Source organism: Larimichthys crocea, chromosome XII (genome assembly GCF_000972845.2).
Source record: "Larimichthys crocea isolate SSNF chromosome XII, L_crocea_2.0, whole genome shotgun sequence".
In the NCBI taxonomy this organism is placed as follows: domain Eukaryota; kingdom Metazoa; phylum Chordata; class Actinopteri; family Sciaenidae; genus Larimichthys; species Larimichthys crocea.
This window is the reverse complement of record NC_040022.1, coordinates 26,026,863-26,050,570: the sequence shown is the minus strand read 5'-3', so window position 1 is coordinate 26,050,570 and position 23,708 is coordinate 26,026,863. Positions and strand designations below refer to the sequence as shown.

Here is a 23,708-nt window from a genome sequence, read left to right as displayed (position 1 = left end):
CCGAAACCTAAATGGTTTTCTTAAGTTAAGTATTTATTTCAACCTAAACTATGAACTTTCTCTTGCTCTAACCCAGTTGTTTTTGCGTCTAAATTTAAAAACCACCGCTGTATCAGGAAATAAAGCAGAAGCTTTTTGAAAAAGATTCAAAAGGGACCAACAAATTGTGTCATCCTTCCAAGAGGAACATCAGATCAGAAGACGCTTGAAATCACAAATCGCTTTGCTGATTCAATGTATTTTGTTAAGTTCAAGATTTGTAGTGACTCTAAATTGACCATAGGCATGAATGTGAGTGTGAATAGTTGTTTGTCTCTATGTGCCCTGCGATAAACTAGCGACTTGTCCAGCGTGTACCTTGTAGTCTCACCCACAGTCAGCTGGGATAGGCTACACCCCCACCGTGACCCTGATGAGGATAAACGGTTATAGATAATGGATGGATGGATGGATGGATGATTTGTAGTACAGTTCATTTATCTTTTTTTACAAAGAAGTCCTATGAAATGCACTTCAGTACATACAACAGTAAATGAATGCGTCACAGTTCATATAAATATGACCTTTAGCACTGATTGTCTTTAGTTCAGTAGAAAACTAGCCTATATAAACACTGCACAAGGTCAATATCCCATCAGCCTATTACTCACAACTGTGTTATCATATTCTTATTATTGTGTGGCTTTCACAAGTAACTGAGCTGACAATGGCAATCTGAGGCCCCAGTAAGTGGAGCTCCACTGCTAAAAGCTCCTGATTCAGTCACTGACAGTAATGATTCCTGTACTACTGGGTGCTTCTGCTTGAGGTAGTGAGATAGGATTGTTGTATTCTCCTGTTTTGTTGTCACAGTCTTCTTGGCACTTTTTACATATCACTGTGGTTTGTTGTATAGTCGTTCTTTTGTAACCAAAACCACTTCCAGACCTCTGACTAACAAACCAGCCGGTGGTAAAGTTACCTTTTCATCATGTTTTTTGTTGCCGTGTGTAATAGGATGAAGCCATTACATCAAGAAGTTTTTTATTTATCTTATTTATCACACAAAAAAATGATACCAGTATTATCATAAACTATATGGTATGGCACCTTCCTAATGTCGGGTACAGGAAACATCAAGTAATTCAGAAAGCATTCAAAGAAACTGTACTCTGAGGTTTGTGAATAGGTTGTTGAGAGCAATTTAAAAAGAACAGCAACTTAAAGCTCAGTTTACTAGTAGTTAATATAAAACCACACAAAACATCCTATAGTGAACATAAGATGGGCATTTCTCTGCAGTGAAGTTGGACACGTAGTTAATGGCAGCCTCTCGAATCTCAGCAGTAGGGGAATTATAATTTAACCTACACCGACAGAAAATCTATTCTCTTTCTCCCATGAAGCAGTACGCAAACACAAAGCAATCAACGACATACCCTTTACCTATAGTTATCTGTACTGACCGAGGGGAAAATGAATAAACAGTCCCCTGCTGTATTTATGGTCTGTGTGGTGAAGAACCCGACTCTGACAGCATCAGACAGACAAGACTGGGTCCATCACTAGTCAAGCTGAAACACCTTCTCACAGTGCTGTCCTCCCACGTCTTTCTTTCCAGTCCCTCTACTTGTCTCCTCTAAATAGCCACAGTGCAGGCTTGCTATGCATGCAATCACTGGAAAAGACAAATCTTGCTAAGGTTGACTTTCTGCAGTGTAGTTCCATCACAATGCCAGGCGGAGGGAGTCTGGGAAGTGATAGACAAATGAAAGAGCAAAGAAATGAAATAGCTGGAGAAAGAGAGAGAAGAAGAGGGAAACTAAGAAAGGCAAAGAGCTGAAGGAATAATAGAGTGAGAGGAATGGGGAAGGAAACGGATCGAACAAGAGGATGCCATGACAATTACAGGCAACAGAGCCCCTAACGTCAAAGTGGAACCCTATTTCTGTGAGCTGTCTATTCTTCCGAATGTGAGACAGTAAATACCTTGTTTCTATCTTCCCCAGACGTCATTGTGACCACCAGTGCCACAATGGAAACCCTGATGAGGAGCACATGCAATTGCTCTCTCTTAATAAAATCTCACAGTTCCCATTACACCCCAGCACAATGGGCCTCTCGCCTGGCCGCTGATTGAGTTCCTACACTCCGGGAGCTATAATAGCAGCGAAGACACTCCCTCTCACCACCCTTACCCATTTTACCCCGCTTCTCTCCTCCGCCTTCACCAGTCCTCATCCAAACTCACTCCGTGGCTCGGACAAGAGAAGTGGGTTTTGTCACAAGTGACATATTTTCACTTCCTCTCTTCTTCTTTTCACCCTCTATCGTCTTCTCTCGCTTCATTCTCCCCGTCGTCTTTCCACCTTTGCTACATTTCCTCTCACACAGAGGAAAGAGTGAGAGACACCTGGTTTTCTTTGGCTGCTTTTAATCTGATCAATAAGTGGATATTTTAGTTGTTACCTCATGATATCGATGCAAAGCACTCCTTTATCAGGACGACCTTAGCAGCCGTGGAGACAGAGTCTGTCAAGGAGCAGTGCTGATTATGAGGGATTTTGAGGAGGTTTTTGCTGAAAGAGTCACGAGGTGGGTTGGATTCCTTTGCTCGGGAGAAGGGTGAGATTGTTCTCAGAAGTGGGTTAGGTTGTGGGAAAGGGGATTTATTTGGTGTAATTGCACTTTTCTTCTCGTGCAGTACTTTGGCCTTAAGCATAAATACACCTTGAGGGAGAATTCAGCCCAAAGCAGAAAACAGTAAATGTAGAAACAGCAACTATTCTTTCATACGGTAGTTGAAAAATGGCACAGTATTCAAACTATTACAGTGCAGCCAGCGTAAAGGTGCTGTGTGTAAAAACTGAGGCCTGTTGAATTAATAATGATTGAAATTATGGGGCAGGATATCACATAGTTAGCTCCGTTCGTTTATTTAGCTTTACTAACTTGGGCAACGGCTCAGGCTGCTCGTGAACACACTGGGTTAATCGACTGTGGGTTCAGGCATCAAAACAGTTATTTCTTCACATTCACAAGCTCATTTCTGAATGTTTGAAACTCAAATCTCTTACACATTGCCCATAATTATGAAGCCGGCATCCCATAATGAAAGAATAGCATTAAAATCTGCCTTGAAAACTCACTTTCAATCTAACAGAGGAAATTAGTGGTGGCCTGACCATGACCTCATCTGACCTTTTTTTAAGGTTTGGTTTTGGTGTTGAAATGCAGCAGTGGTTGGGATGGTCGTGTGGTTACTACAAATTGAAGGATGAGCATGAAACTCGGATTGGATTTATTAAACTCCGCTGACTCACACCCACTTTGAGGGCCTTCGCAACACAGCCCACATCCGCTTTGTAGTGGGTCAAAGAGGTAATTTTCTTTCCCTTGTTGACTGGTAATGATATAATCAAAACATTATATGAGCATATGCACAACTAAATTATACACACACCAACACACATACTGACCCCAGTATATAAACACACACACACTGACTAGACAAACATGCGTACACATAGCTCCTCACAGGTGGTAACCCATTAGAGACCTTTTGATTAGCTGTTTTCAAGATGTGAGCCAGGTAAACCGAGGCACTCCCTGCTGCTGTGTGATGCAAGTAAAGGTCAGCAGCTGGTGGCTTCGTTCAGACTGTCTCCCTAAGCTCAGGCACCCAGGGAGCGAAAGGATAAAGTGTAAAAAAAAAAAAGAGAGAGCTTGTATTCACTAGGTGGTTTCATGTACGCTCAGGAGAAGACGTTCTGAATTGAAAGCAGCACATCTTAAAAAGAAAACAAAACTGGGAGGTACAATTTTGTGCTTTACACTTTTATTCTTCTTTTCTTTTTAGATAAGAGTATGGCTTCCAGACGCCACTGTTTTTTTCTGGCAGGAATGATTTCAGATTTCTTAACTTGGCAGCGTGTGTGAAAGCACGAAGGAGAGATAGACTAAAGGAGAGATGTTCATTTTGGTTCTGTCCAGTCTTGTGTTTAACTTCAATGAAGCCGTTTCATGTAGGTCAGGGCACTCGATACAAGCTTTCTCGCACTCTGATACTCCTCAGCCCTGGCATCAGCTGCTTATGTCATATTAATTTCATATGCACGGGCAGCCTTTGATGTACTTTATATTGACTTTTTGTGCGTTACTTATATTTGATCCAGTTGACTGACTTGTCTATTTGTGAGGGGACTGATACCATGAAGATAAGGGTGTCAGATCAGTTGGGTGCCATGCTTTATTTCCCCCTTGACAAATCTGCCGAAGTTTTCACATCTCATCCCCGCACCACAGTGACAGCCCGACAGGAGGGGTCTGGTCCAACACACTGCAACGATAGACAGCTCACGCTGACAATAATGTCACCGTTGCTCATGCTGACAAGAGCCCATCCCTTCTCATTTCATTGAGAAGGGATGCGGAGTGAGAGATGGAGGAAGGCAGAGTGGAAAAGTGGGATAAAAGAGAGAGGCTGACTGGCATCCAGTCAAGGAAAAAATACTGATTTTTGAGCTCCAGACAGTCTGCCACCATGATGGTAATCCTTCAGTAACTTCTGCTGTGTAGGTAGACTGTCAGACTGATAAACACATGCACACACACAAACACAGATTATATAAACTAGGCCTGTACATCCGCAAGCAACATGTATGCATGGTAAAGCACTGCTCAGTCATATTTTGACGTAAAGATCATTGTCTTATTTTGACACATAAAAATGCTGGTACCAGTACAAATTGATCAATGCACTTACACATTACACTAATTTGAGATTAATCAAAAATTGATGTCAGCTCACATGAGAGCAAGATAAAAACGTCTGCAGAGGCATTAATACTGATCAACTGAGAAGTTAAGCGCTAGAAGTTACAGTACAACTACAATCAGTCTCTGGAAAAAAAATAATTTCTATAACTATTATATCCATCAGCAAAGATGATTTTTGTTTTGATTAGAGCGCTGACCTCGTAGGAACAATTCTTGTGTTTCTCATTTGCACTTGTATATATGCACAGTAATGATGCTTGATGATGATGTCTTCGAAAGCTTTAAGGTTGGTCAGCGTGTTAGTGGAAGTGGGTTGATTTCACCCGCGTTGTAAAACCACAAGATATATGCTCTCTACCCCTGCACAATGTGCGCAGAAAATATGATCCAATCCCTCCGGTGAAAAAGTGCCATGATTATGAGTGATTTCATACGACACTGAAAAGCAATCAGCCATTTGTTGTGTTAAAATGTGCGTGTGAGGCTCTTTGAAACTAATGTGATTAAGCGCTGCACAAGTAAGTTTGCCTTGACTTTTCTTATTAGGGATTGGATTTTAGATGTGAGCTTACATCTGTGATTCTGACACCTACTATGATTACTTTTAGCCTAAATGTAAGAACTATTTTTTACAAATTAACATGTCAAGTCTCTTTAAGATAAATTTTTAAATGTTCTCTTTACTTTTGCTTGATTTGGATGTTGCTTGATTTTAAATAGAAAGAGCATATTTTCATCCTGTGATTGACCAAGAACCTGTTAAGCCATAATAATAATAATAATAATAATAATAATAATAATAATAATAATAATAATAATAATAATAATAATAATAATAATAATAATAATAATAATAATAATAATAATAATAATAATAATAATATAGGAATTAAATAATAAATATAAATACATTCAAAGTAAGAGAAGCATGTAATGAGTGTTAGTTTTTAGTGAGGAAGCCCAACAGCCCAATACACACAGGACAGCGCAGCAGAACCAGAGTAGTCAATAAACATGACATTCTCTGTCTGATATGCATTGGATTAGATCAGAGTGGATTAGAGGAATGTAGGCAGGTTGGTGAGAACAGATCACCTAGATTGAAGAGGGATTTCTAACACTTCTAAATGAGATATGGGCACGCATTCAGAGATAAGAAGCTGCATATGAAAATGGGTCAATTGTTCTGCAGGTTTAGCTTGTGATTAAGGAGATTACGTTCCACCAGTGAACAACAATGGCAAAGACAGACAGCAGCCCAGTTGTACTTAGCCACTCCGTCAGCCTGGCTGATCCCTATTCTGTCCTTTCACCAGCATCTAGACTTTCATGTTTTGAGCGATGGGACTTAAGTACTGAGGCAGTGCTTGTCAGGCAGCAGATTTTCTGCAGGAACAGAACATAACAAAGCACAGTATAATTTGACTTATTCCCAGACCAAAGACTGTTTTGATGAAAGTTTGCGCCAGTGTGATTCTGGTCACACCAACCTACATTTTTCAGAGGAGAGTGATTAGAGCAGGAGCACTTAGGCCAGAGCTAGTGGACGGCTATTGATTGATCAAACCTGGCCGTTCAGTCCTGGAGAAGAGGGAGGGTTTCCACACAGTCTTCTATTCCTCCCTAATGAAAGGGAGGCAAAGCTTGCTCCCTCCTTTGATCCAGAAGGGATTAAAATAGTGTTGGTTATGGAAGTAGAAAGATCAGAGCTGCCTGGTTCTCTGTCTGTCTGACGTACTGCTGGGAAAGATATACAGCTTTGTGCTGTGGAGGCTGGGTCAGTTCATGGTGGGGCCAGGAGGTCTGATTCACAAGGCGGTATACTAATAAGAACACCTGCCTCTGCAATGCTTTGATCACCACTACCATCGTCTTTATGTTTTCAACCTCTGCTGTCTCTCTTCTGCCTAAGCTGTGCTGTGCCGCTTGCTTCTCTGTTTGTTTCTAATTTCCTTCCAGAATCATATCTATGCTCGCTGTTATTACACGTTTTCCTGTGTGTCTACAAACAGTTTGTCTTTGTAATGCATCACAAGCCTTCTACAAAAGGCAACAGATCTGAGGTTTTTGACAGTCTGTCGGTTTGCAACTGGGAAAGCAGGTTAGAATCAATAAGATGATTTTTGATATGCACAACGGCGCCTTGGACAGCTATTTGAAGGAAGTCCCAAAAAAAAACACACACTAATAAACTTGAAGCCACGCTCTTAATAATTAAAGCTGATTTTCTCGGAGAGAAAATATTTTCGAGGGAGCTGGTGAGGTGGAAGGCTTTGATACAGCCTAGAAGCCTTCATAAAAGTTTTAGATGTAGAGAGAGTAATTGACATTTTTCGCAAGTTGGCAGTCAGAACCACATATGCTTTGCCAAGTGGGCCCTCAAGTTTGTGCGGTCAGTCTCACTCTTCTTTTTCTCTCTTGTACACACACACACACACACACAAAGACTTTTTGTCCAGTGCATTTTCATTTTGATCTGTTTTATGGATTTCTCTCACAGCTCAGTTGAAAAAAATTCAATTAATTGAGCCACGCTGTGAAATATCTCTCAGATCAGGATACAGTCGTTTTTCAGAGTGTGGACCATGCAGTATTCATATCTGCATGATGCATAGAGTGCAAAACATAAACTATCTCAGAACAGTTGATTTATGCACGTATCTGCCTGATTTATCTATACTGTTGACACACACACACACACACACACACGCACACACACATTGAGGCAGGCACTTTATGTGATGAAACAGTCGACCAGGTACTTTTCAAGCCCTGGGGATGTGGAATACGTTGTGATATGTACAGTGACATGTGGTTCCGCTATTAACCGTACACTTGTTGTATGCCCTTGTGAAGCCACTGTTCGTAAAGCCTTCAAGCTGTTCAGAATGGCCTGTGCATGCTAAAGCCGGCCACTGGAGGGTTTTTGTAGGACTATTAAACACACACACACACACACACTGAGCTCTTCCTCACATGTGTGTTACCACAAAGGGAAGGTGGAGTTGTTAAAGAGACACTGATAGCCGCTGGCAGAAGCTGCAGCTCCGTCTGATTGTTCTCTCTAGGAGCGTTGTGCATGAGAGAGCGAAAACACAGCAAGTGGCATCACAGAGAAAGAGAGAGAAACTCTTTCGGCTCTGTTCACCCTCTCCCTCCAACTACCTGCTCATTAGGCTGCAGACCGGGGAGCTGCGTGAGGCCTGGTAACTGCGTGCCTACCAGACAAAAGCCTGACATTATCGCCTATTTATCATAAGTTGCTGAACTCGTCGTGGCACTACCAGGCATCAATGCATCAATAAATCAGCGATCACTCTGGGCGGTCTTGACTTCTATAGCTACCTGACGCCCTGACACACTTTTATATACTCCGTTTTATTCACTTTTTATGTGCCGGGTTGATGTATTTTATCGAGCTAGTTACTACAGAACATAAACTAGGGATTACAACCTTGTGCATAAAAAAATCTGCCCCCAGAGAGAAATGGAAGCAATCTGTTTTTAATATACCCTGCTTCTCATTCTCTGCACCGCTTCCACGCTTCGCTTTCCGTCACTCAGACTGCCTTCCTCGTTGCCTGCGAATGTATGCAGAAACTGAGCAACATTGTTTTTATATCCTATTATCCAGAGGGATTTGCCTGGCCCTCTCACCCCTCCACGTCCCCCGTCCCTCCCCCCTGCTTTACCTTTTCTACCTGTTAAGACTTCCAAAAGCAGATGCTGTTATCTCCCCGGCTTTCAACAGCCTGTCACATCCACTAGCGTCTCCCTTCTTCAAAAGCTGTCTCCCACTATTTTCTGGATGCACTCCCTACGGTTCCCGATACCTGCTGGGAGGCGCGGGCGATGATGTCAAACTTGGGGGGTGGAAGAAAAAGGAGGAAGGGTCAGAATGATGGAAAGAAGGAGAGAGAGTGTATGAGTGAAAGACTGAGGGGTGCCACCGCAAAAAAGGTTGTTATTTATTTTTTTCCTCCTGGTTCCAAAGCTGACTTCATTGATTTTTCTAACCTGAAACACAGCCACTGTAGAACCTTCCATCGTCCTATAGATTGGAATTGATTGCCTTGAGGCTCTCTTGTCCTGTAAATATTTGCAAGGCTTTATTGATTCCATTAGTGGCTGGGTGCTATTTGTGACAATGGTATGGATGGTTGCTGTTGGTAAGACTAAACTAATGCTGGGAGGCCAGCGCTTTTTTCACAGCACATTAAGGTCTTGTTTCACACGTGTATAGTTGTATACAATGTGTCCTTGCAGCCATTATGACACAAATGGCCACATACTTGATTTGTGTGTCACTTCTTGAAGGCGAGCTATTCAGGTGGATGATATACTAGCTTGCAGCCATTCTCATTAGTTCATTTATTTATCGTCAAAGGAGGCGTCGTCCCTTTTTTTTTTATTTACAGAGGATGACAGAGAGGTATTTTGTTGTAAGGGGTAAAGGGCCTGACCTTGGATGTGATCCTTACTGGCCCAAGCTTATCTTGGCATGATGGAGAGAAAGGGAGGAGTCCACTGCTTTTAAAAGAGCTGTAGTCCCACAGTCGTAAAGCCCAGACACAATTCTCCTATAGGGGCTAATGATGTACAGCGGATATAAGCTGTGGGTGTTTCATCCAATCTGAGGAAGCGAGGGGCCGAGAGAGTGCTGCTTAAGAGCACAGGGAAAAGTGAGGTGGCCCACGCACTGCTGCTTTGTTAACCCGCATCTCCTCAACACCCCCCCGCCCTGCATATTCTACTGTTGTCTCAGGAATACAAAGACTATTTTCAGGCAGCCAATCCACAGAAGAGTGGGAAACTGCAGCCCCTGCATGCCCCTAAAAGCCTTCATGACTTTTTAATCGGTGGCTCAGGGCTCTGGGTCCGGCGGTTAGAGAATGGACCCCACTGCCAGAGCTCCACTCCACGGAGAGATCAAATCCCCCCCTCCGCCTGCCCTGCTTGAGTCTCGGTGCTGTCAAAGCAGTCAGGCATGGAGGCAGCGGATGGGTGGCACCTGAGTGTGAGAGAGGGAGCAGAGAGAGACAGAGTTGGCAGTTTGTGGTTGAGAAAGACTGGTAGAAGTGAGCCAGGAGGGAATGTTTGTGAAGGGAGGAAGAATTTATATGAAACTGCTGAGAGAAGGAATAGCCCAGCACCAAAATAGCAATTTCTGTGGTGAGAAAGAGTTTGTTCAGTGGAGTTGTAAGAGAAAAGTGATGTGTGTGTGTGTGTGTGTGTGTGTGCGTCTGTTTGTGTGTGCATGGTACGTTTGGTAGCACAGCGTTTGGAAGTGATGGATTATTACAGCATACCAAACAGAGTAGGAAAGGTGGGTGGTGGATTTTATTGGAGAGCTGGAAAGGTTTTGTGATGAATAATAGTCATGAGTGAATTGGTCATTGTCAGAACCCTCCAGAGCCTATTGAATCAGCGAGGCTAGGGTTTTACAATGAGCTTCAGCCATGAAGATCAGCCCGTTGGGTCGTAATAGATGGAAAGTGAGTTGATGGAGGCAGGAGATACAATAGATGAGGCTAGCTCTCTCTGCTGGAGCGGCATTTGTCTGTGGGGAAATGGACCAAACTAGAGAGTGTGTTCCTCCCACACCTAGTGCTGAGATCAGAGAGCAATATGGATGCATTTGATGATCACGGGACAGGCACATGCACAGGTACCCACACACACACACACACATGTAATGAGACATTGAGCAGCATAAACATGCTGCAAGGATAACATGCTGTATAATGATGTCTGTTGACCCATCGCTAATGATTCCCCCTCAATCCAGGCAGGAACATGATGGGCTTTGATCTGTCTGTCATTAAGGGACTGTGGAGTACATGCACACCTCTTTAATCTGATGAAGAATTCAAATTTACATGCATCAACTCAGTGGAAAAACACACACACACACATTTACAAGCATGTATACTTATACGAAGATGTACAGACTCAAAAACATCAATGTACAGGAAGCCAAAGGTCAACAAGTATGTAGACGCTTGCAGTGATATTTCATCCTGTATGTATGAAAGTACAAAGAGCCCTTGAATCCATGACAGAGATAACACATGTCATTTACTTTCTGTGGCAAAAAGAGCAGTAATAAATAAAACAGATGATTTATTAATATCCAGAGTTGTAATCCACTGCATTATATGTGTATTAAAGCACATTACTTACCATGGCATGGTGAGCGTTTAAGTGCTTCTAATAAAATTCTTAAGTGCCTACAGGCATTTCAAAGCAGCAGATCTCTGAGCAATATCTCCTCAGTGTCTCACTAATGGGACTGATGTAAATATGTTCATTTGTGAATCTTCTCCTCCAATTTAGCACTGCTCATATTGTAGATGATGATTATCCAGGGATTATGAGGCTTGAAAAAATGCTATTTGATGTGTATTTATGCACGGCTTATAGATGTCGTAATATGGAATTAGGGCCCATCATGGGTGGAAAATACAAATGTGAAAAAAATAAAAAAGTGTCACTCCTACCTCCCTCATCTAGCTTCCTGTCGAGTTGTCATTTAGTGATATTCATTTCCAAAAGTGGAAATTTAACGGACGTTTACGATGCAAATCACAGGCTATAACTCTATGTGGTATGGAGGGCCGCATTAAGCCTTCAAATCACTCATGCCGTTGCTTTGGCGGCAGTAACATTATCCCGTATCCCCTTGATCGCTCGCACATATTTCAATGTGTGATTGCGGCCAACAACAGTCAATGCCTCCGCTTTGTAGGTCCTTAGAGGCGGAGAAAGTTCAGAGAATTACCAACATGACTTTTTTTTTTTTTTTTTACACTAGTGTGTTAAAAGCAGTGGTGGGAACATTTCAATAACAGAGCAGGGTAAAAAAGCTCTCTGAATATATTAACCTGATAGAAGATGGTGTTCCTATTTAAATTTATGTAATTTCTAACGATAACCTCCAGGATATACGTGACATTGTGTGAAGACTAAAAATGCTGTGGTTGTAATTCCTTTTATGTGTATACATACATCACCTATATATATATATATATGAGCTCTTGCATATGTATAAGACCATGTCAAAAATAGAGCTACCTTGGTTTTTACTTTCATACATTCAAATGCAACAACGCAGTGAGCAATGTTAGCTTGAGTGCAATATAATTAGAAAAACATCATCAACCTCATGTACTAGACAGCATTGTTGTGGCACAGGGCTCCAAGCTGTAATTTTTGCTGATGTTGTGATAAGTATCAAAGGGTATGGTCTGATTTTCTTGCTTGCAATTTTTAGATCAAAATGACACAATGTTTACGATTTTAAATGTGGGCACAGATGACTGGCATTTTAGAAAGTGGCATTTTAAGTACACTGAGAGTTTGTTTGTATATGACAAATATGTAATCTGTTAAGAAGACAGATCTTGCACTTTGTTAACTTAAGTGCTGCACTCAAATAATGAAGAGAAATATACACATCTTTAATGCTCTGGTGTGGTCTGTCGGCGTCTAATCATTATTCATTAATTTCATTCTCAGGCGGGCATAATTTCATAGTATTCACATAGGATGCTATTATGCACACCCAATTTTAACAAGTTGTGTTTCTCGCACTAAATCATCCTAAAAGATCATGTGGAGTGAGCACAACAATTAGTATATCTGACTGAGAATTTTGCCCGCTTTGTGTCGAGTTGCACGCTTCTCACTCAGCACCCGTTACTGTATCTGATAATTGAGATGAGCAATGTGGTGTGAAGTCGTGTAAGAACCAGCCAAACACTTCCATTAGCATAATGTCAAGGCGTTCAGATCTTTGTCTGCTTGTTGGCACAGTGAAGGCTGCCTGTCTTCACACAGTGCCACAGAGGGCAGTTCCTCCTCTGTCTTTCCTCCTGCTTAGTGGGGGCATGTGGACTTCAGAGACAGGGATAGGCTATGGAAACTCTTCTGTCTGTGTGTGGAGGTCTCAGAGGTCAGAGATGTGCCCTGTTGGGCAGCTTTGAGGTTTCATCTGAAAGAAGTGATTTTGAAGGAGGGGGGGGGTTGATGGGGTAGCTATGACACAATCACAGAGCAAGACTTGGTGCTCTAGCATGGATGATGGGCAAAAATGGTGGTCAGAGGGCCTCCCTGTAATGTGACGGAGAGAGGCAGTGATGTGACATGCTCCAGTCTGTCAGCTCTCACACTCCAGAGGTCTCAATTAGAACCAGGGACTCTGTGTTCCCAAACAGGCTGCCCTGCTCACAAAGGTGACGATAGTGCTCCACATCACCCAAGACCTCCACCAAAATTGGAAAAAAAAAGAACATCCATTCCACCCGCCATACACTCCTCAATTCTACTCATCTATCATCTCTTATTTATTCCTTTCAAAGACCTGTTGCTCATGTGTAATTGAATCTGTGTGACGTATTGTCAATTTGAGAAACTCCAATCCCGTAGCGGATGATGCACTGACACCAAAGAAGGTGTTTGTCTTCTGTAAAACAGGTAAATAAAGCATTGCCAGCACTGATTGCTGTTTGTGCCCAGGCCCAGAGGAAGGAAGAGAGACAGACAGGCAGGCCGTGTAAATGTAATGAAGGGAGATAATAATTCTTTTCTCTGTCAGCTGCTCTCTGCCATTAGCATTTACTGCCAGCCCCTGCCACTCACTGCTTGGCGCCCATGCACTCTGCCACACTGATAAGAATCACAATCACCAGCCATTCCACACGCATATATTACAATGACAGGCGCCCCGATACCTCGCACCTAGGAAAACACTATTAGCATGCCAGTGGTATCGCTCCAGTTCAGAGATTCAAAGGGATCGGCTGGGGAGAAAGGCACGGATGGGACATGGCAGTTTGAATCCATGCACTTTGTCTGATAATATCCTGGTGTCTGGTATCTTAAAGACACAAACATCCAAGGAGGAGCATATGAACGCATCTGCATACACATACAGTATGAGGGATAAGCGAGAACAAGGAGCGGGCAGGTTTTCATAATGTCAAGAGCAAAGATGACTCTCTTCTTCAAAACAAGTACGACTCTATCTATATGTTAATGGTGGAAAGGAAGCATCTAGATTCTGTCTGTTGCATCAAGCAATTAAATCAAGGCCTGTTTGATAGCTACATGAACATGGAGCTGCTACATACAGAGGTTCCACGATGGACAGGCAGCACAACATTGCAGGTGCATCTGATCATCTCCATCTCAATGCGTGTGAAATAATGTTTCCCCCACCATACCATCCACTAATTAGGATCTAATTATCCAGGCTAGTGTAAACAATCACAGCAGATGGCATAGTGCGCAGTATTAACTCTAATGACCCGGGGCCCTGTGGAATTCACATTTCAGCGCGTTTGTTTATTTTCCTCCATTAGTCTTTGCCCTACTTTCTAAATTCACTTAGGCCTATTTCCAACCTTCTCATGCCTTGAGAAAAGCTGCCCGCCTTCTATTCCCGCTGCTGCTGCTGCTGCTGCTCGCTGTTTTTTTTTTTTTTGGTTTTTTTTTTTCTCCATATTTGCTATTTCTTCCACTTACTGCCGTTTATCTTTTTTTTTTTTTGCGTTGCCTTCTGTTGTCTTTTCTTTTTCTCAAACAATGTCAATTAGCTCTCGCAAAGATCAAGTGAAAATGTGTACCTGTTTTCCCCCCCCCACCCACTACCATCTCCTTTCTCCCAGGTGAAAAGAGAAGAGAGGAAAGTCAGAGAGAGACGTGTATGTGATCTGGCGCACACAAAAAATCTTACTTCTTCTTCCAAATCGTGGAAGCTGTCTGTCACACCTGGGAAATAATGCTGTGATGCCTGTCACACACACACACACACACACACCACAAGAGGTGGGAAGTCTGGATCATTTCCCATTGTGTTCTACTCATAAGATCTCTTCAAACCTCACTTTTCCATAAGAAAAAACAATTTCATATGTCTTGTCCTTAGAAAGTGAGAAATTGCCATAGTGTCTGGCATACATTTCTACATTGATGCATTGATCTATTGGCGCCAAGAATATGCTCGCAGGCCTCTGATACAAGGCATAAATCTTATTTGAGTGCCACAAGACAGAATCTGACAAGAATCCCCGCTTTATCTTTTACAAAGCAATGACTATCCCATGGTGATTAAAGACATAACTTTCTTACATCGAGCTACAGTTGTTCAGCTGCGGCTTCCCCATTGTTCATTGGACAAGCCTGAGCTGACAAGAGACTTGATGCTGCAGAGGGCGTGTAATAGTGGCTGTGGGTGTGTGAGGTCTCATTAATTGACGCCGGGCCTTGTGCCTATGCTCCTCTGCGTACCGTGTTCTCTGCCAGGAGCTGGACTTGCTAATTAGGCTCCTGGATATCACAGACACGTCCCACGGTGCGCCATACAATATACTGCTAGTGACTCAGAAACAGAGTGCTAAAAAGACGGAGAGCGCGCAGGGCGAGAGGACCGATGGAAGACGGAAAGCAAGGAGGGATGGTGAAAAAAAGATGCAGAGACATCTGGACTGGAGAGCTAGAAGGGATGCGGGGAGAAAGTGTGACAGAGAGATGACAACTGATGACAGTAAGAGAGATGAAGGCCGCCAGGAAAGAAGGACTGCCACAATACACGGAGAGGAAACTGTTATTGTGGAGGGTGAAAGAGAAAAAGAGAAGAGAAACTTAAGATGGATAGAGGGGGGGAAAAAAGAGAGGAAATCAAAAAGAAAAAGATAGTTCGAGACGGGCAGAGCATAGCAGAGAGGCAGAAGAAGGCACTCAGAAGAGCAGTGAGGCGAACAGGGAAGAATTCCAAACAGAAAGGGTGCGTGTGTTTGAGCATGTGTGCGGCTGTGAATTTGTCCGCGCTGCCTGCCGGAGTGTGTGTCCAGATAATTCAATCTGCCGGCCATTGACTGGCCTCGCGCTCCGTCTTCACTCCTAATTAAATCTCCATTTGTTGGCTGGATGCTACTGCTTCTAATTGTGTTGCCGTAGCATCAGATCGACACACAGGTACGCCCAAGCACACACACACACACACACACACACACAGGCCCCACAGCAAGCGGGATCCCAAACACGTCACTGCGGTACATTACACTTCAATTAATCACATCAATTACACATCAATTAACCCATGGCGATCCACTAAACACAGCTGGGAAGCAGGCTGTATTTCATCTGCAGCGATTTTTTTTCTGCAACATCAAAGCGGACGCAAAAAGGAAAAAAAAAAAAACATTTTTGACAGCTCGACATGAAAATACACATTGCTACTTCATGTCTTCCTGGGAGCAGTGAGCATCACTGTATGAGCTTTTAAAAGCATGTTACTTGGGCCATGAATATATTGCCACAACATAGATACCAAGGGATCTAATACATTGTGTGGTCCCACTGAATGCTGCACAAACATGCACTATAGGGGCTATAAATTCATAGGGGGGTGGGGTGACATCGAGTCATGATGGAGTGGCACTCACATGCAGCATGCAGATTCTGATCCATGGGCCATTTCTCTAAACGTATGTAGGGGTAGATGGAGGCTCTCCATCACCCCTCCCTGTCTTTCAGGCCCTGGTCTGCTTGTTTGGCTTCGGCTGTAATGGGTCGCTTCACCTTGCTACCTAGTCTTGGAGGACACCCCCCCGCTCTCATTTCACTTCCACCTCCCTCTCAGTACCTCACCTCCTCCTGCCTCCACATCACTTCTCAATTCCTCTTTCTTTCTATCATTAAGCCCTGCATTTCTCTCACCATCTGTTTCACCGTCACTCTCCGTCTTTCGCCTCTCTTCTTGTTTCTTTTTCTCTTAATCCGCTCCTCCGTGTACACCTACTTTCTGACTCACCTAAGTGATGGAGTGTAAATCAGTGGGGTGCCTGTTGTCACGGTGACAGCGAGCTTGTGACATAGTGACAGCCTGACCTTCAGGACAGGCCGTGTCTTCATGTGGAGGAGGGTTGGCGTTTGTATTTATGTGTTTCTTAAAAGAGCTGTCCTAACCCAAACATACTCATCTTAAGCAGGAAGCGGATCATAGAAGACAAGCCAGTATGCATGTGTGTGTGTGTGTTTGCTTGTTGCACCAGTGCGAGAGGTGTTTCATCAGCTTTTAAGATGCTTTTAACCCTCATCCACCAACCCCACCATCAACACCCTTTCACCAACCCATTACTAGGCCAAGGTCACCACCATGACTGTTGCATAACCCCCATCAGAAAGGCTAACCATGACCCATCTTGCACGTTAAAGTCCAATTGGGGCAGCTAAATGATAGCTCTAAATTTTCCTGGATGACATGATGCACCATGAGGTGGACTGGAGGTGGTTGATTGAGCAGGGAAGTAATGTGCATACTGTACATTTGAGTGTGTGTGTGTGTGTATGTGTGTAGTAAAATAAAGTGAGGTGGAGCGAAAGAGATGGCGAGGTGGAGTGAGTGAGAAATGGAGAAAAGAGTGAACGGATAACAAGGGAGTAGACCTCCGAATGTTTCAATAAGCAAGGCTCCACATTATCGCTGGATCTCTCAGTGATACAGTTGTTCCAAGTGCCAGTTAGGATGTGGTTACATAGGTTCAAACACATGTGCCTGAGGATTAAACAGAGGGCAAGAGGAGCTCCCTGCTGCTGCAGTGGAACGGGGGTAAGGAGGTTGAGGCACAAAATAAGCAAGGAAAAAACAAAAGAAAAACAAGACAAAAGTTGAATGTGAACACAGTCTGTGTGATTGCATGCCAGCATGGCGCAATGGGGAGCACAATGGACCTGGGTTTATAAAGCCGCCCCAGTGCCTGTGGTCTTTGTCTCACAGCCATTAAAATTCTATGTGTGCAGCGGGGGACCCTGCTGGAGCCACGCCACCATTCAACCTCAGCTGTCAGGTTAGAAGAAGGTGTTTTTATATCTGCGGTGAATGGTGCTGTGGAGGTGCAGTTTGGGGGAAGGCTGTCCTGCACAGCAGCCACATTAAAGCCCACCTGGTCCTTCCATGCCAGTTTTGGGTCTTCCCTAGATCCGCCGACCCGTTTCGGTTGGCTTTTATCTGTGCTTACAGTGCTGCAGGAATTCCTGGTCCAGGAAGCATTGCCCTGTAGCTTTCCATCTGGATTTGAAAGCTGCAGCAGGAGGCTGCCATACACCTGCCAAACCTACCACTCTCCATTTGTTCATCACTGGAAGGAGGAAGACAGCTTTTCTTGGCTAGTGCTCTTCCCTCCCCTCCTTCTGTGTCTCCCCCAGAAAAAGCCTTGACATGGTGCAGCCAGTCAGCCGCAGTCAGATGGACACATGTCTCCCGGTCATAATCTTGCTGTGCGTTTTGTGTCTACTGGCATGTGTGTCTGTAAACACGTACTGTATGTACACTTCTGTTCCAAGTCACAGCACTCTAAAACGTGATGCCACCTGAGACAAATTATGGATCGGAGCGGAGTGGAGGCAAACACATCGACCTGACACATTAGTGACTGCGGCATCACTCATCTACAGTGAGCAATATCTATTGTACCTACTGTATATATTAAAAGAGCTTTGTACTTCTGTATGTGCATACATGTGAAAGTTCTGCATGAGCAGAAATAGACACAGATGTTCCCACATTGAGGTACAAGCGCAAACAAATGTTGCATATTCAGTATTATACAAATGGGATTCATCTGCAGTGACTGACACACATACACACACACACACCAGAGAACCAGAGAAACTGCACTTGCGATACAAATGCAGTATCTTCCACAGACACAAACATGTTATCAGCGGTGTTTGACCTCGGTGGTTCACTGTGAAGATCAAAAGCACAGTGATGAAGAGGAAAAGAAGAATGAGGGTCAGACAAGAGGTTCTCTTGTTAGAAACTCATTAGATGCCAGAGCCAAGTGTGTAGAGGTATTGGTCCTATTTTCTTTGAGCAGTAAGAAGTGTTAGCAGTCAGCAGCTTCTTCTCTTCAAAACACAGTTGGAAAGACTGCGTCTCGAAGAGAAGATCACTTCAGTTGTGATACACGCGGAGCAGTTCTTGTAACAATCTTTTGCAGCAGCATGAAACTGGATGTCCGTCCGGCTTCATACCTGAAAAAATATACACTTTGCTCTAAATGTAAAATTAGTCACAAGTGGCGCACCGTTCGGGGATACATAACCAGGGCTCAACCGAATGGGTCGTGTGATGCAGAAACGAACGTGAACACATGAATGCCGCTGAAACAGGCGAACCACAGTGGTGATTACTGTGCACTCAATTCCCCGTTCCGCAATTTCACATGGGTAACCTGGTTTTATGCATATTCCTTGCTTCAGACGATCAGTGTGTGAGTCTGGATTTGGCATGCACAGGTCTCTAATGGTGGCTTGTTGATGGAGCCGCATTGCTAAGTGCACGTCACTACCAAGCCGCCGAACCAGTTGGAAGCAGTTGGGTGTTGCCTGTGTGCATTTGTTCAGGCATAAGTGAATGTTTTGGGATTGTGTGTGTGTGTGTGGGTTTGTGTATGCATGTGTTAGTGTGTTCAAGTACGAATGCATTTGCTAGTGGATGGAATTACAGCAAAGCCACCTTTCCTGCGGCTAGTGCTGAGGGGAAAATAGGGATGGCTTCTCCATTTGGGCTCAGACAGGGATCAGTTTCAAGAGGCTGTCAGTGTTGACAGTGTTTGTTTTGGAGAAGTTCATGCACAGGTGGTAGAAAGAGCAGATTAGACAGGTAGTGGAGTATTGTTATTACCGAACAGGAAAAATGTGAGTACTGGTTTTGGAAACAGAAAGCAATGAGATGGTTGTTGTTTGTTTGCCTCCTTTTATAAGTGGTGTGTTTGAGGGTTATAGATAGGGGAGTAGGCTGCAGCTTTCCGGGGGGGTGTATTGTGTGCACTGGTGTTTGTGTCTGTCCTGTTATCTGTGTTTGTGTGTGTGTGCACAGTGTGTGCATGACTGCCTGTGTGAAACACAGAGGTGCACAGTCATTCTTTTATTTACAGTTTCAATCAGGTTCAATTTTCTGTATCCCCTTCCTTGCTCTGCGAGGCTGCACTCACATTCACCCAGTTCCACCACAACATCCTCTACATTTACTACCATAAATCTCAGATGTTAACTTGCTTATGGATGTGAACAGAGAGAGAGAGAGAGATAGAGAGAGAGAGAGGGGGGCTTCAGTAATCAGCCACAAGAGTGAGTCAGCTAGTGTGGTAGACCTAGAACCAGGCACGCTCCAGGCCTTGGCGGCTTACTGCAATTATTAATACAGACTTTAATTAGCCCGCCACAAACACCGGCACAATCGGCTCAGTGTCGCCCGTGGCTGGTGAGGCAGACAGATCAATAGGTCTGATCATGCCTTTTTCATCAGCTCAAATGAAAGCACTTTGTCTCCAAGCTCAGCCCCGGACCTTGCGTATCACCTTAAAGGCTTTCTGTGGCTGCACTGGCTGTGTGCAGTGTTGCGGATGGGGCCTGTATAATCTGGCTGCATTAGGGAACTATAAAGATAAATGAAGGGAGGCACAGAGCATAACTCATCCTGTCAGAGAAGGGGGTTTAAAGCTGGGAAACTTTGTGTTTTCTAAAACAGCCCCAACCACCCCCAACCCCCGTGGCTTGCTAGTTTCACACTCTCGCTTCCTCTTACTTGCTTGTGTTCTTTTTTTTTTTCTTTTCTTTTTTTTTTCCGTGCACAGTTTCTGCTGTATTATTCTCCATCTGCTTTCTGTATATTCCCCCTCTCCATTTCCCCTCCTTACCCCGTCTCTCTCTCTCTCTCTCTCTCTCTCTCCCCATCCTCTTTTACTGATCTTGAGGTATGGAAGTGTTCATTTACACTTTCTCTGCTGCACAAATTACTCTTCTACCTCTTTGCCAGCGCATTTCAAATGAAATAAAAGAGTAAGCTGCTTTTGCAGTAACAACTTATTCCATGTGCTTTTTGGCAGGCTTCTCTGTTGACCTTCAAGTTCCCAATCAGTGCCGAAGAAAAATGGAAACAGCTTTTTTTTCTGAGTCCTCATTTCCTGTGAATTGCTGGAATTGCGTTGTGTGTCTGCTCACAGGGGTTACTGAATCACTGTCTCTTTTTACTAACTACGACCTCTCAGTGTTTCACTTTCTTTCTTTCCCCGTCTTTTATTGTGTCCTTTATATAATTCTCCCCTATTTCCTTTGCCTTTCAGTAGATGATGTCCCACCCTATTTTAAGATGGAGCCTCCTCAGACCCAGGTTCACCTGGAGGGGAATCGCCTGGTCCTAACCTGCATGGCGGAGGGCAGCTGGCCACTGGAATTCAAATGGATATACAATGGTAGCGAGCTCACACGTTTCTCCTTGGAATACAGGTGAGAATGCAACCTTCCCTGCCAGAACTGATTCTATTATCTTTTATGATTATTCATCAACTATAATAAGCTTACTACATGAGGACATTTTAGCGGCATTTAATTGTAACTAATAGCTCAATTGCTCATATTTATTCACATTCGAGACTCATTTCTATGGATTTATTCAGGACCGATTCGGCTGCATGTCTCCCTTGAGACATAACATCTTGCGTTAAGGGGATTGTCAGATTTATCCCGATTTGTATCTCGCACTGTATTTCGACATGCAGAAAACTCTTCTTTTCTCCCTTGCTGTTTGTTGAAAGTATCATTGCTGCAACAAATTCATACAATGATTATTTTTGTTCAGATTGTACAGTGTGGGTGGCTTTGCTATGTCAGCAGTGAGATGCTGTCTCACTGGCCGTGGAGTTCCTACTGGGCACTTTTTATTACACACTTCAGCCTCTAGCCACAATGCTGAACAATTCGACTAACAGCACGGAGTGTGGCAAGCTTCAGCCTGTGCTAACAAGGCCTCTGTGTGTGTATATGTGTGTATATGTGTGTATGTATAAGTGTGCCCATTTGTGCATGTACTATATGCTTGCCTGTGTGTTCAGGTCTCGGTTGCAGTCCACAGTGAAAGTCGGTTTCTTTCTCATTCTAGTCCTGTTTTCTGGACTCCCGACTCTCTAGACATGGACAGACACTCTCAGGTGGCATTGTCTGATTGCTATCAACGACTGCCTCCCCTCTCCTCACACACACACACACCTTCCCTTCCCCCGTCTGTCTCTCTCCCTCTCGCATCCTCTCTCCCCCCCCCTCCTCGTCGCCTTCTTCTTTCCCCGTCTTTCCTCAGCATTTGGCTGTGCTCTCACGTGGCTTAGTCTCTGGGTCTGCTTTGCAGGCCAGCCCTCTGCTTGTTATTCTTCACCAGCCCTGATCAAAGAGGAGAACTGGAATCCATTTAATCAGACCCCCCCACTAAACCCTCCCTACCACCCTACCCCGAATTGCAGTGCAGGGGGAACATAGCAAGGGGCGGACTCCACACTCCCTAAGTGGCTCTAGGTAGCATTTCACACACACCATTTAACATGAATGCACATCAGGAGAGAGACTGCCCAGGACTGACATGTGCGAGGTGGCTGTATGAGTTCAACCAACTATCTGAAGATATAGGATAACAATGGGGTTTTGTGAGTCCTGCCAGTCATTTTTCATAGCTGGTCTTATAACATCCTTCTTTCCACACTTCACTTTCTACTGTCCAGAACCACATTAGCACCAATTCCCACTTCAAGGCCCCCTCTGTTGGCCACTCTAAGTGAAATACCATTTAAGCTTGTGTTTCAGGTGCCCAATGAAACATCTTGATTAATTTAACATCTTGACTGTGGGGGATAAAAGCGTCGCGATGACAAATGTTGCTGTCTGTCATGCTTATGATGACTAATGGCACTTTGTGTTGTGTGTGTGCCCATTAGGTACCTGATCCCCTCGCTGGACCGAGCACATGCTGGCCACTACCGCTGCATTGTGAGAAATCGAGTGGGTGCTATAATGCAGTGCAGCACTGAAGTGCAGGTTGCCTGTAAGTGTGTGTTTTTTTTCTTTCCATACATCCCCATTTCTGACAGATTAAGGGGAGGACACTGTTTTTGTTAAAGGTTTGTCATGCACAGTATGTGGATGAGTCACTCCAGTAAAGGAGCTTAGGTTTTGAAAAAGGTATTTAATGTGGTAATAATGACAATTCCTTTTCATCTTCTTTGTGGCTGGCATGTATTTCCAACATGTTGGCAAGAATTTCTCTTCTGGTATTAATATTTATTTTTTCTTCTTCTCCCCATCTTTCACATTTTTCTTTATTTTTGCTAGATATGGGTGGTTTTGTGGAAGGGGAAAGGTCTCAAACTGTGTCCCAGGGTGAGGGTGCTCTTATCCACGCACCACGAATACACAGCTTCCCCAAGCCACAGATCACATGGTTCAGAGATGGGCGTAAGATCCCCTCCAGCAGCCGTATGTAAGTCTACTTTCACCTCAGCTTGGCTTGTTTGGTGTTAGGGGAGAGCAGGTGTGCATGTGACTGGTGTTTCTGCGTGTGTCTGCTCTCATACTGTACGTTGGTGAACGGTGGAGCTGCTGAAGCAGAATATCTTTCACTTTGGAGAATTCAAAGAAGTTCAATACTGCTCACAGATTTTCTGCAATCCCCCACACACCATGCCTGAAGTTGAGCAGAGTAGTTGATGAACGTATTTTGATGCAGGCCCTGTGTACATCATTGGATCACTTCTCAGTGATAAAGCGGGTTATTATATCGCCCCTATTGACTTTGCAGGCAGAATGATTGAAGGGTAGAGATAGAGCAAGCAGCAGGGGAACCAATTAGACAAAATTGGACAAAAGGCCTCAATTGATAATATGTTTGACTGACAGCACTCACCCCCTTAGTGGATTTGTGTGTGGGAGGATGTGTGTGTGTGTGCACGCATGTGGTAGGAATCTGTGTAAGGCAGTGGGAGTTCTGTGGGTGATTGTATATCTCTATGGACTGTGCTGTGTGAGTGTCTGTATGGTAGCTTTTTTGTCTGCCTGTTCAAATATGCAATATTCCTAAAGAAATACTGTGAATGTAATCACCTGAGATTAATCCTGAC

At 43.9% G+C, this 23,708-nt stretch overlaps 1 protein-coding gene across 5 annotated transcripts in view; it reads left to right on the top strand.

The window, feature by feature from the left end:
* sdk2a (sidekick cell adhesion molecule 2a) overlaps positions 1-23,708 on the top strand; it is an 81,222-nt gene that overhangs the window by 22,844 nt on the left and 34,670 nt on the right. For 4 of the 5 annotated variants that reach the window (XM_010756867.3, XM_019261049.2, XM_019261050.2 and 1 more), the window contains exons 2-4: positions 20,892-21,054; positions 22,530-22,636; positions 22,924-23,071. In XM_010756867.3, the coding sequence (XP_010755169.3) occupies positions 20,892-21,054; positions 22,530-22,636; positions 22,924-23,071 (418 nt within the window). The remainder of the gene's footprint in view (positions 1-20,891; positions 21,055-22,529; positions 22,637-22,923; positions 23,072-23,708) is intronic. The other variant, XM_019261048.2, reaches the window with a different exon arrangement.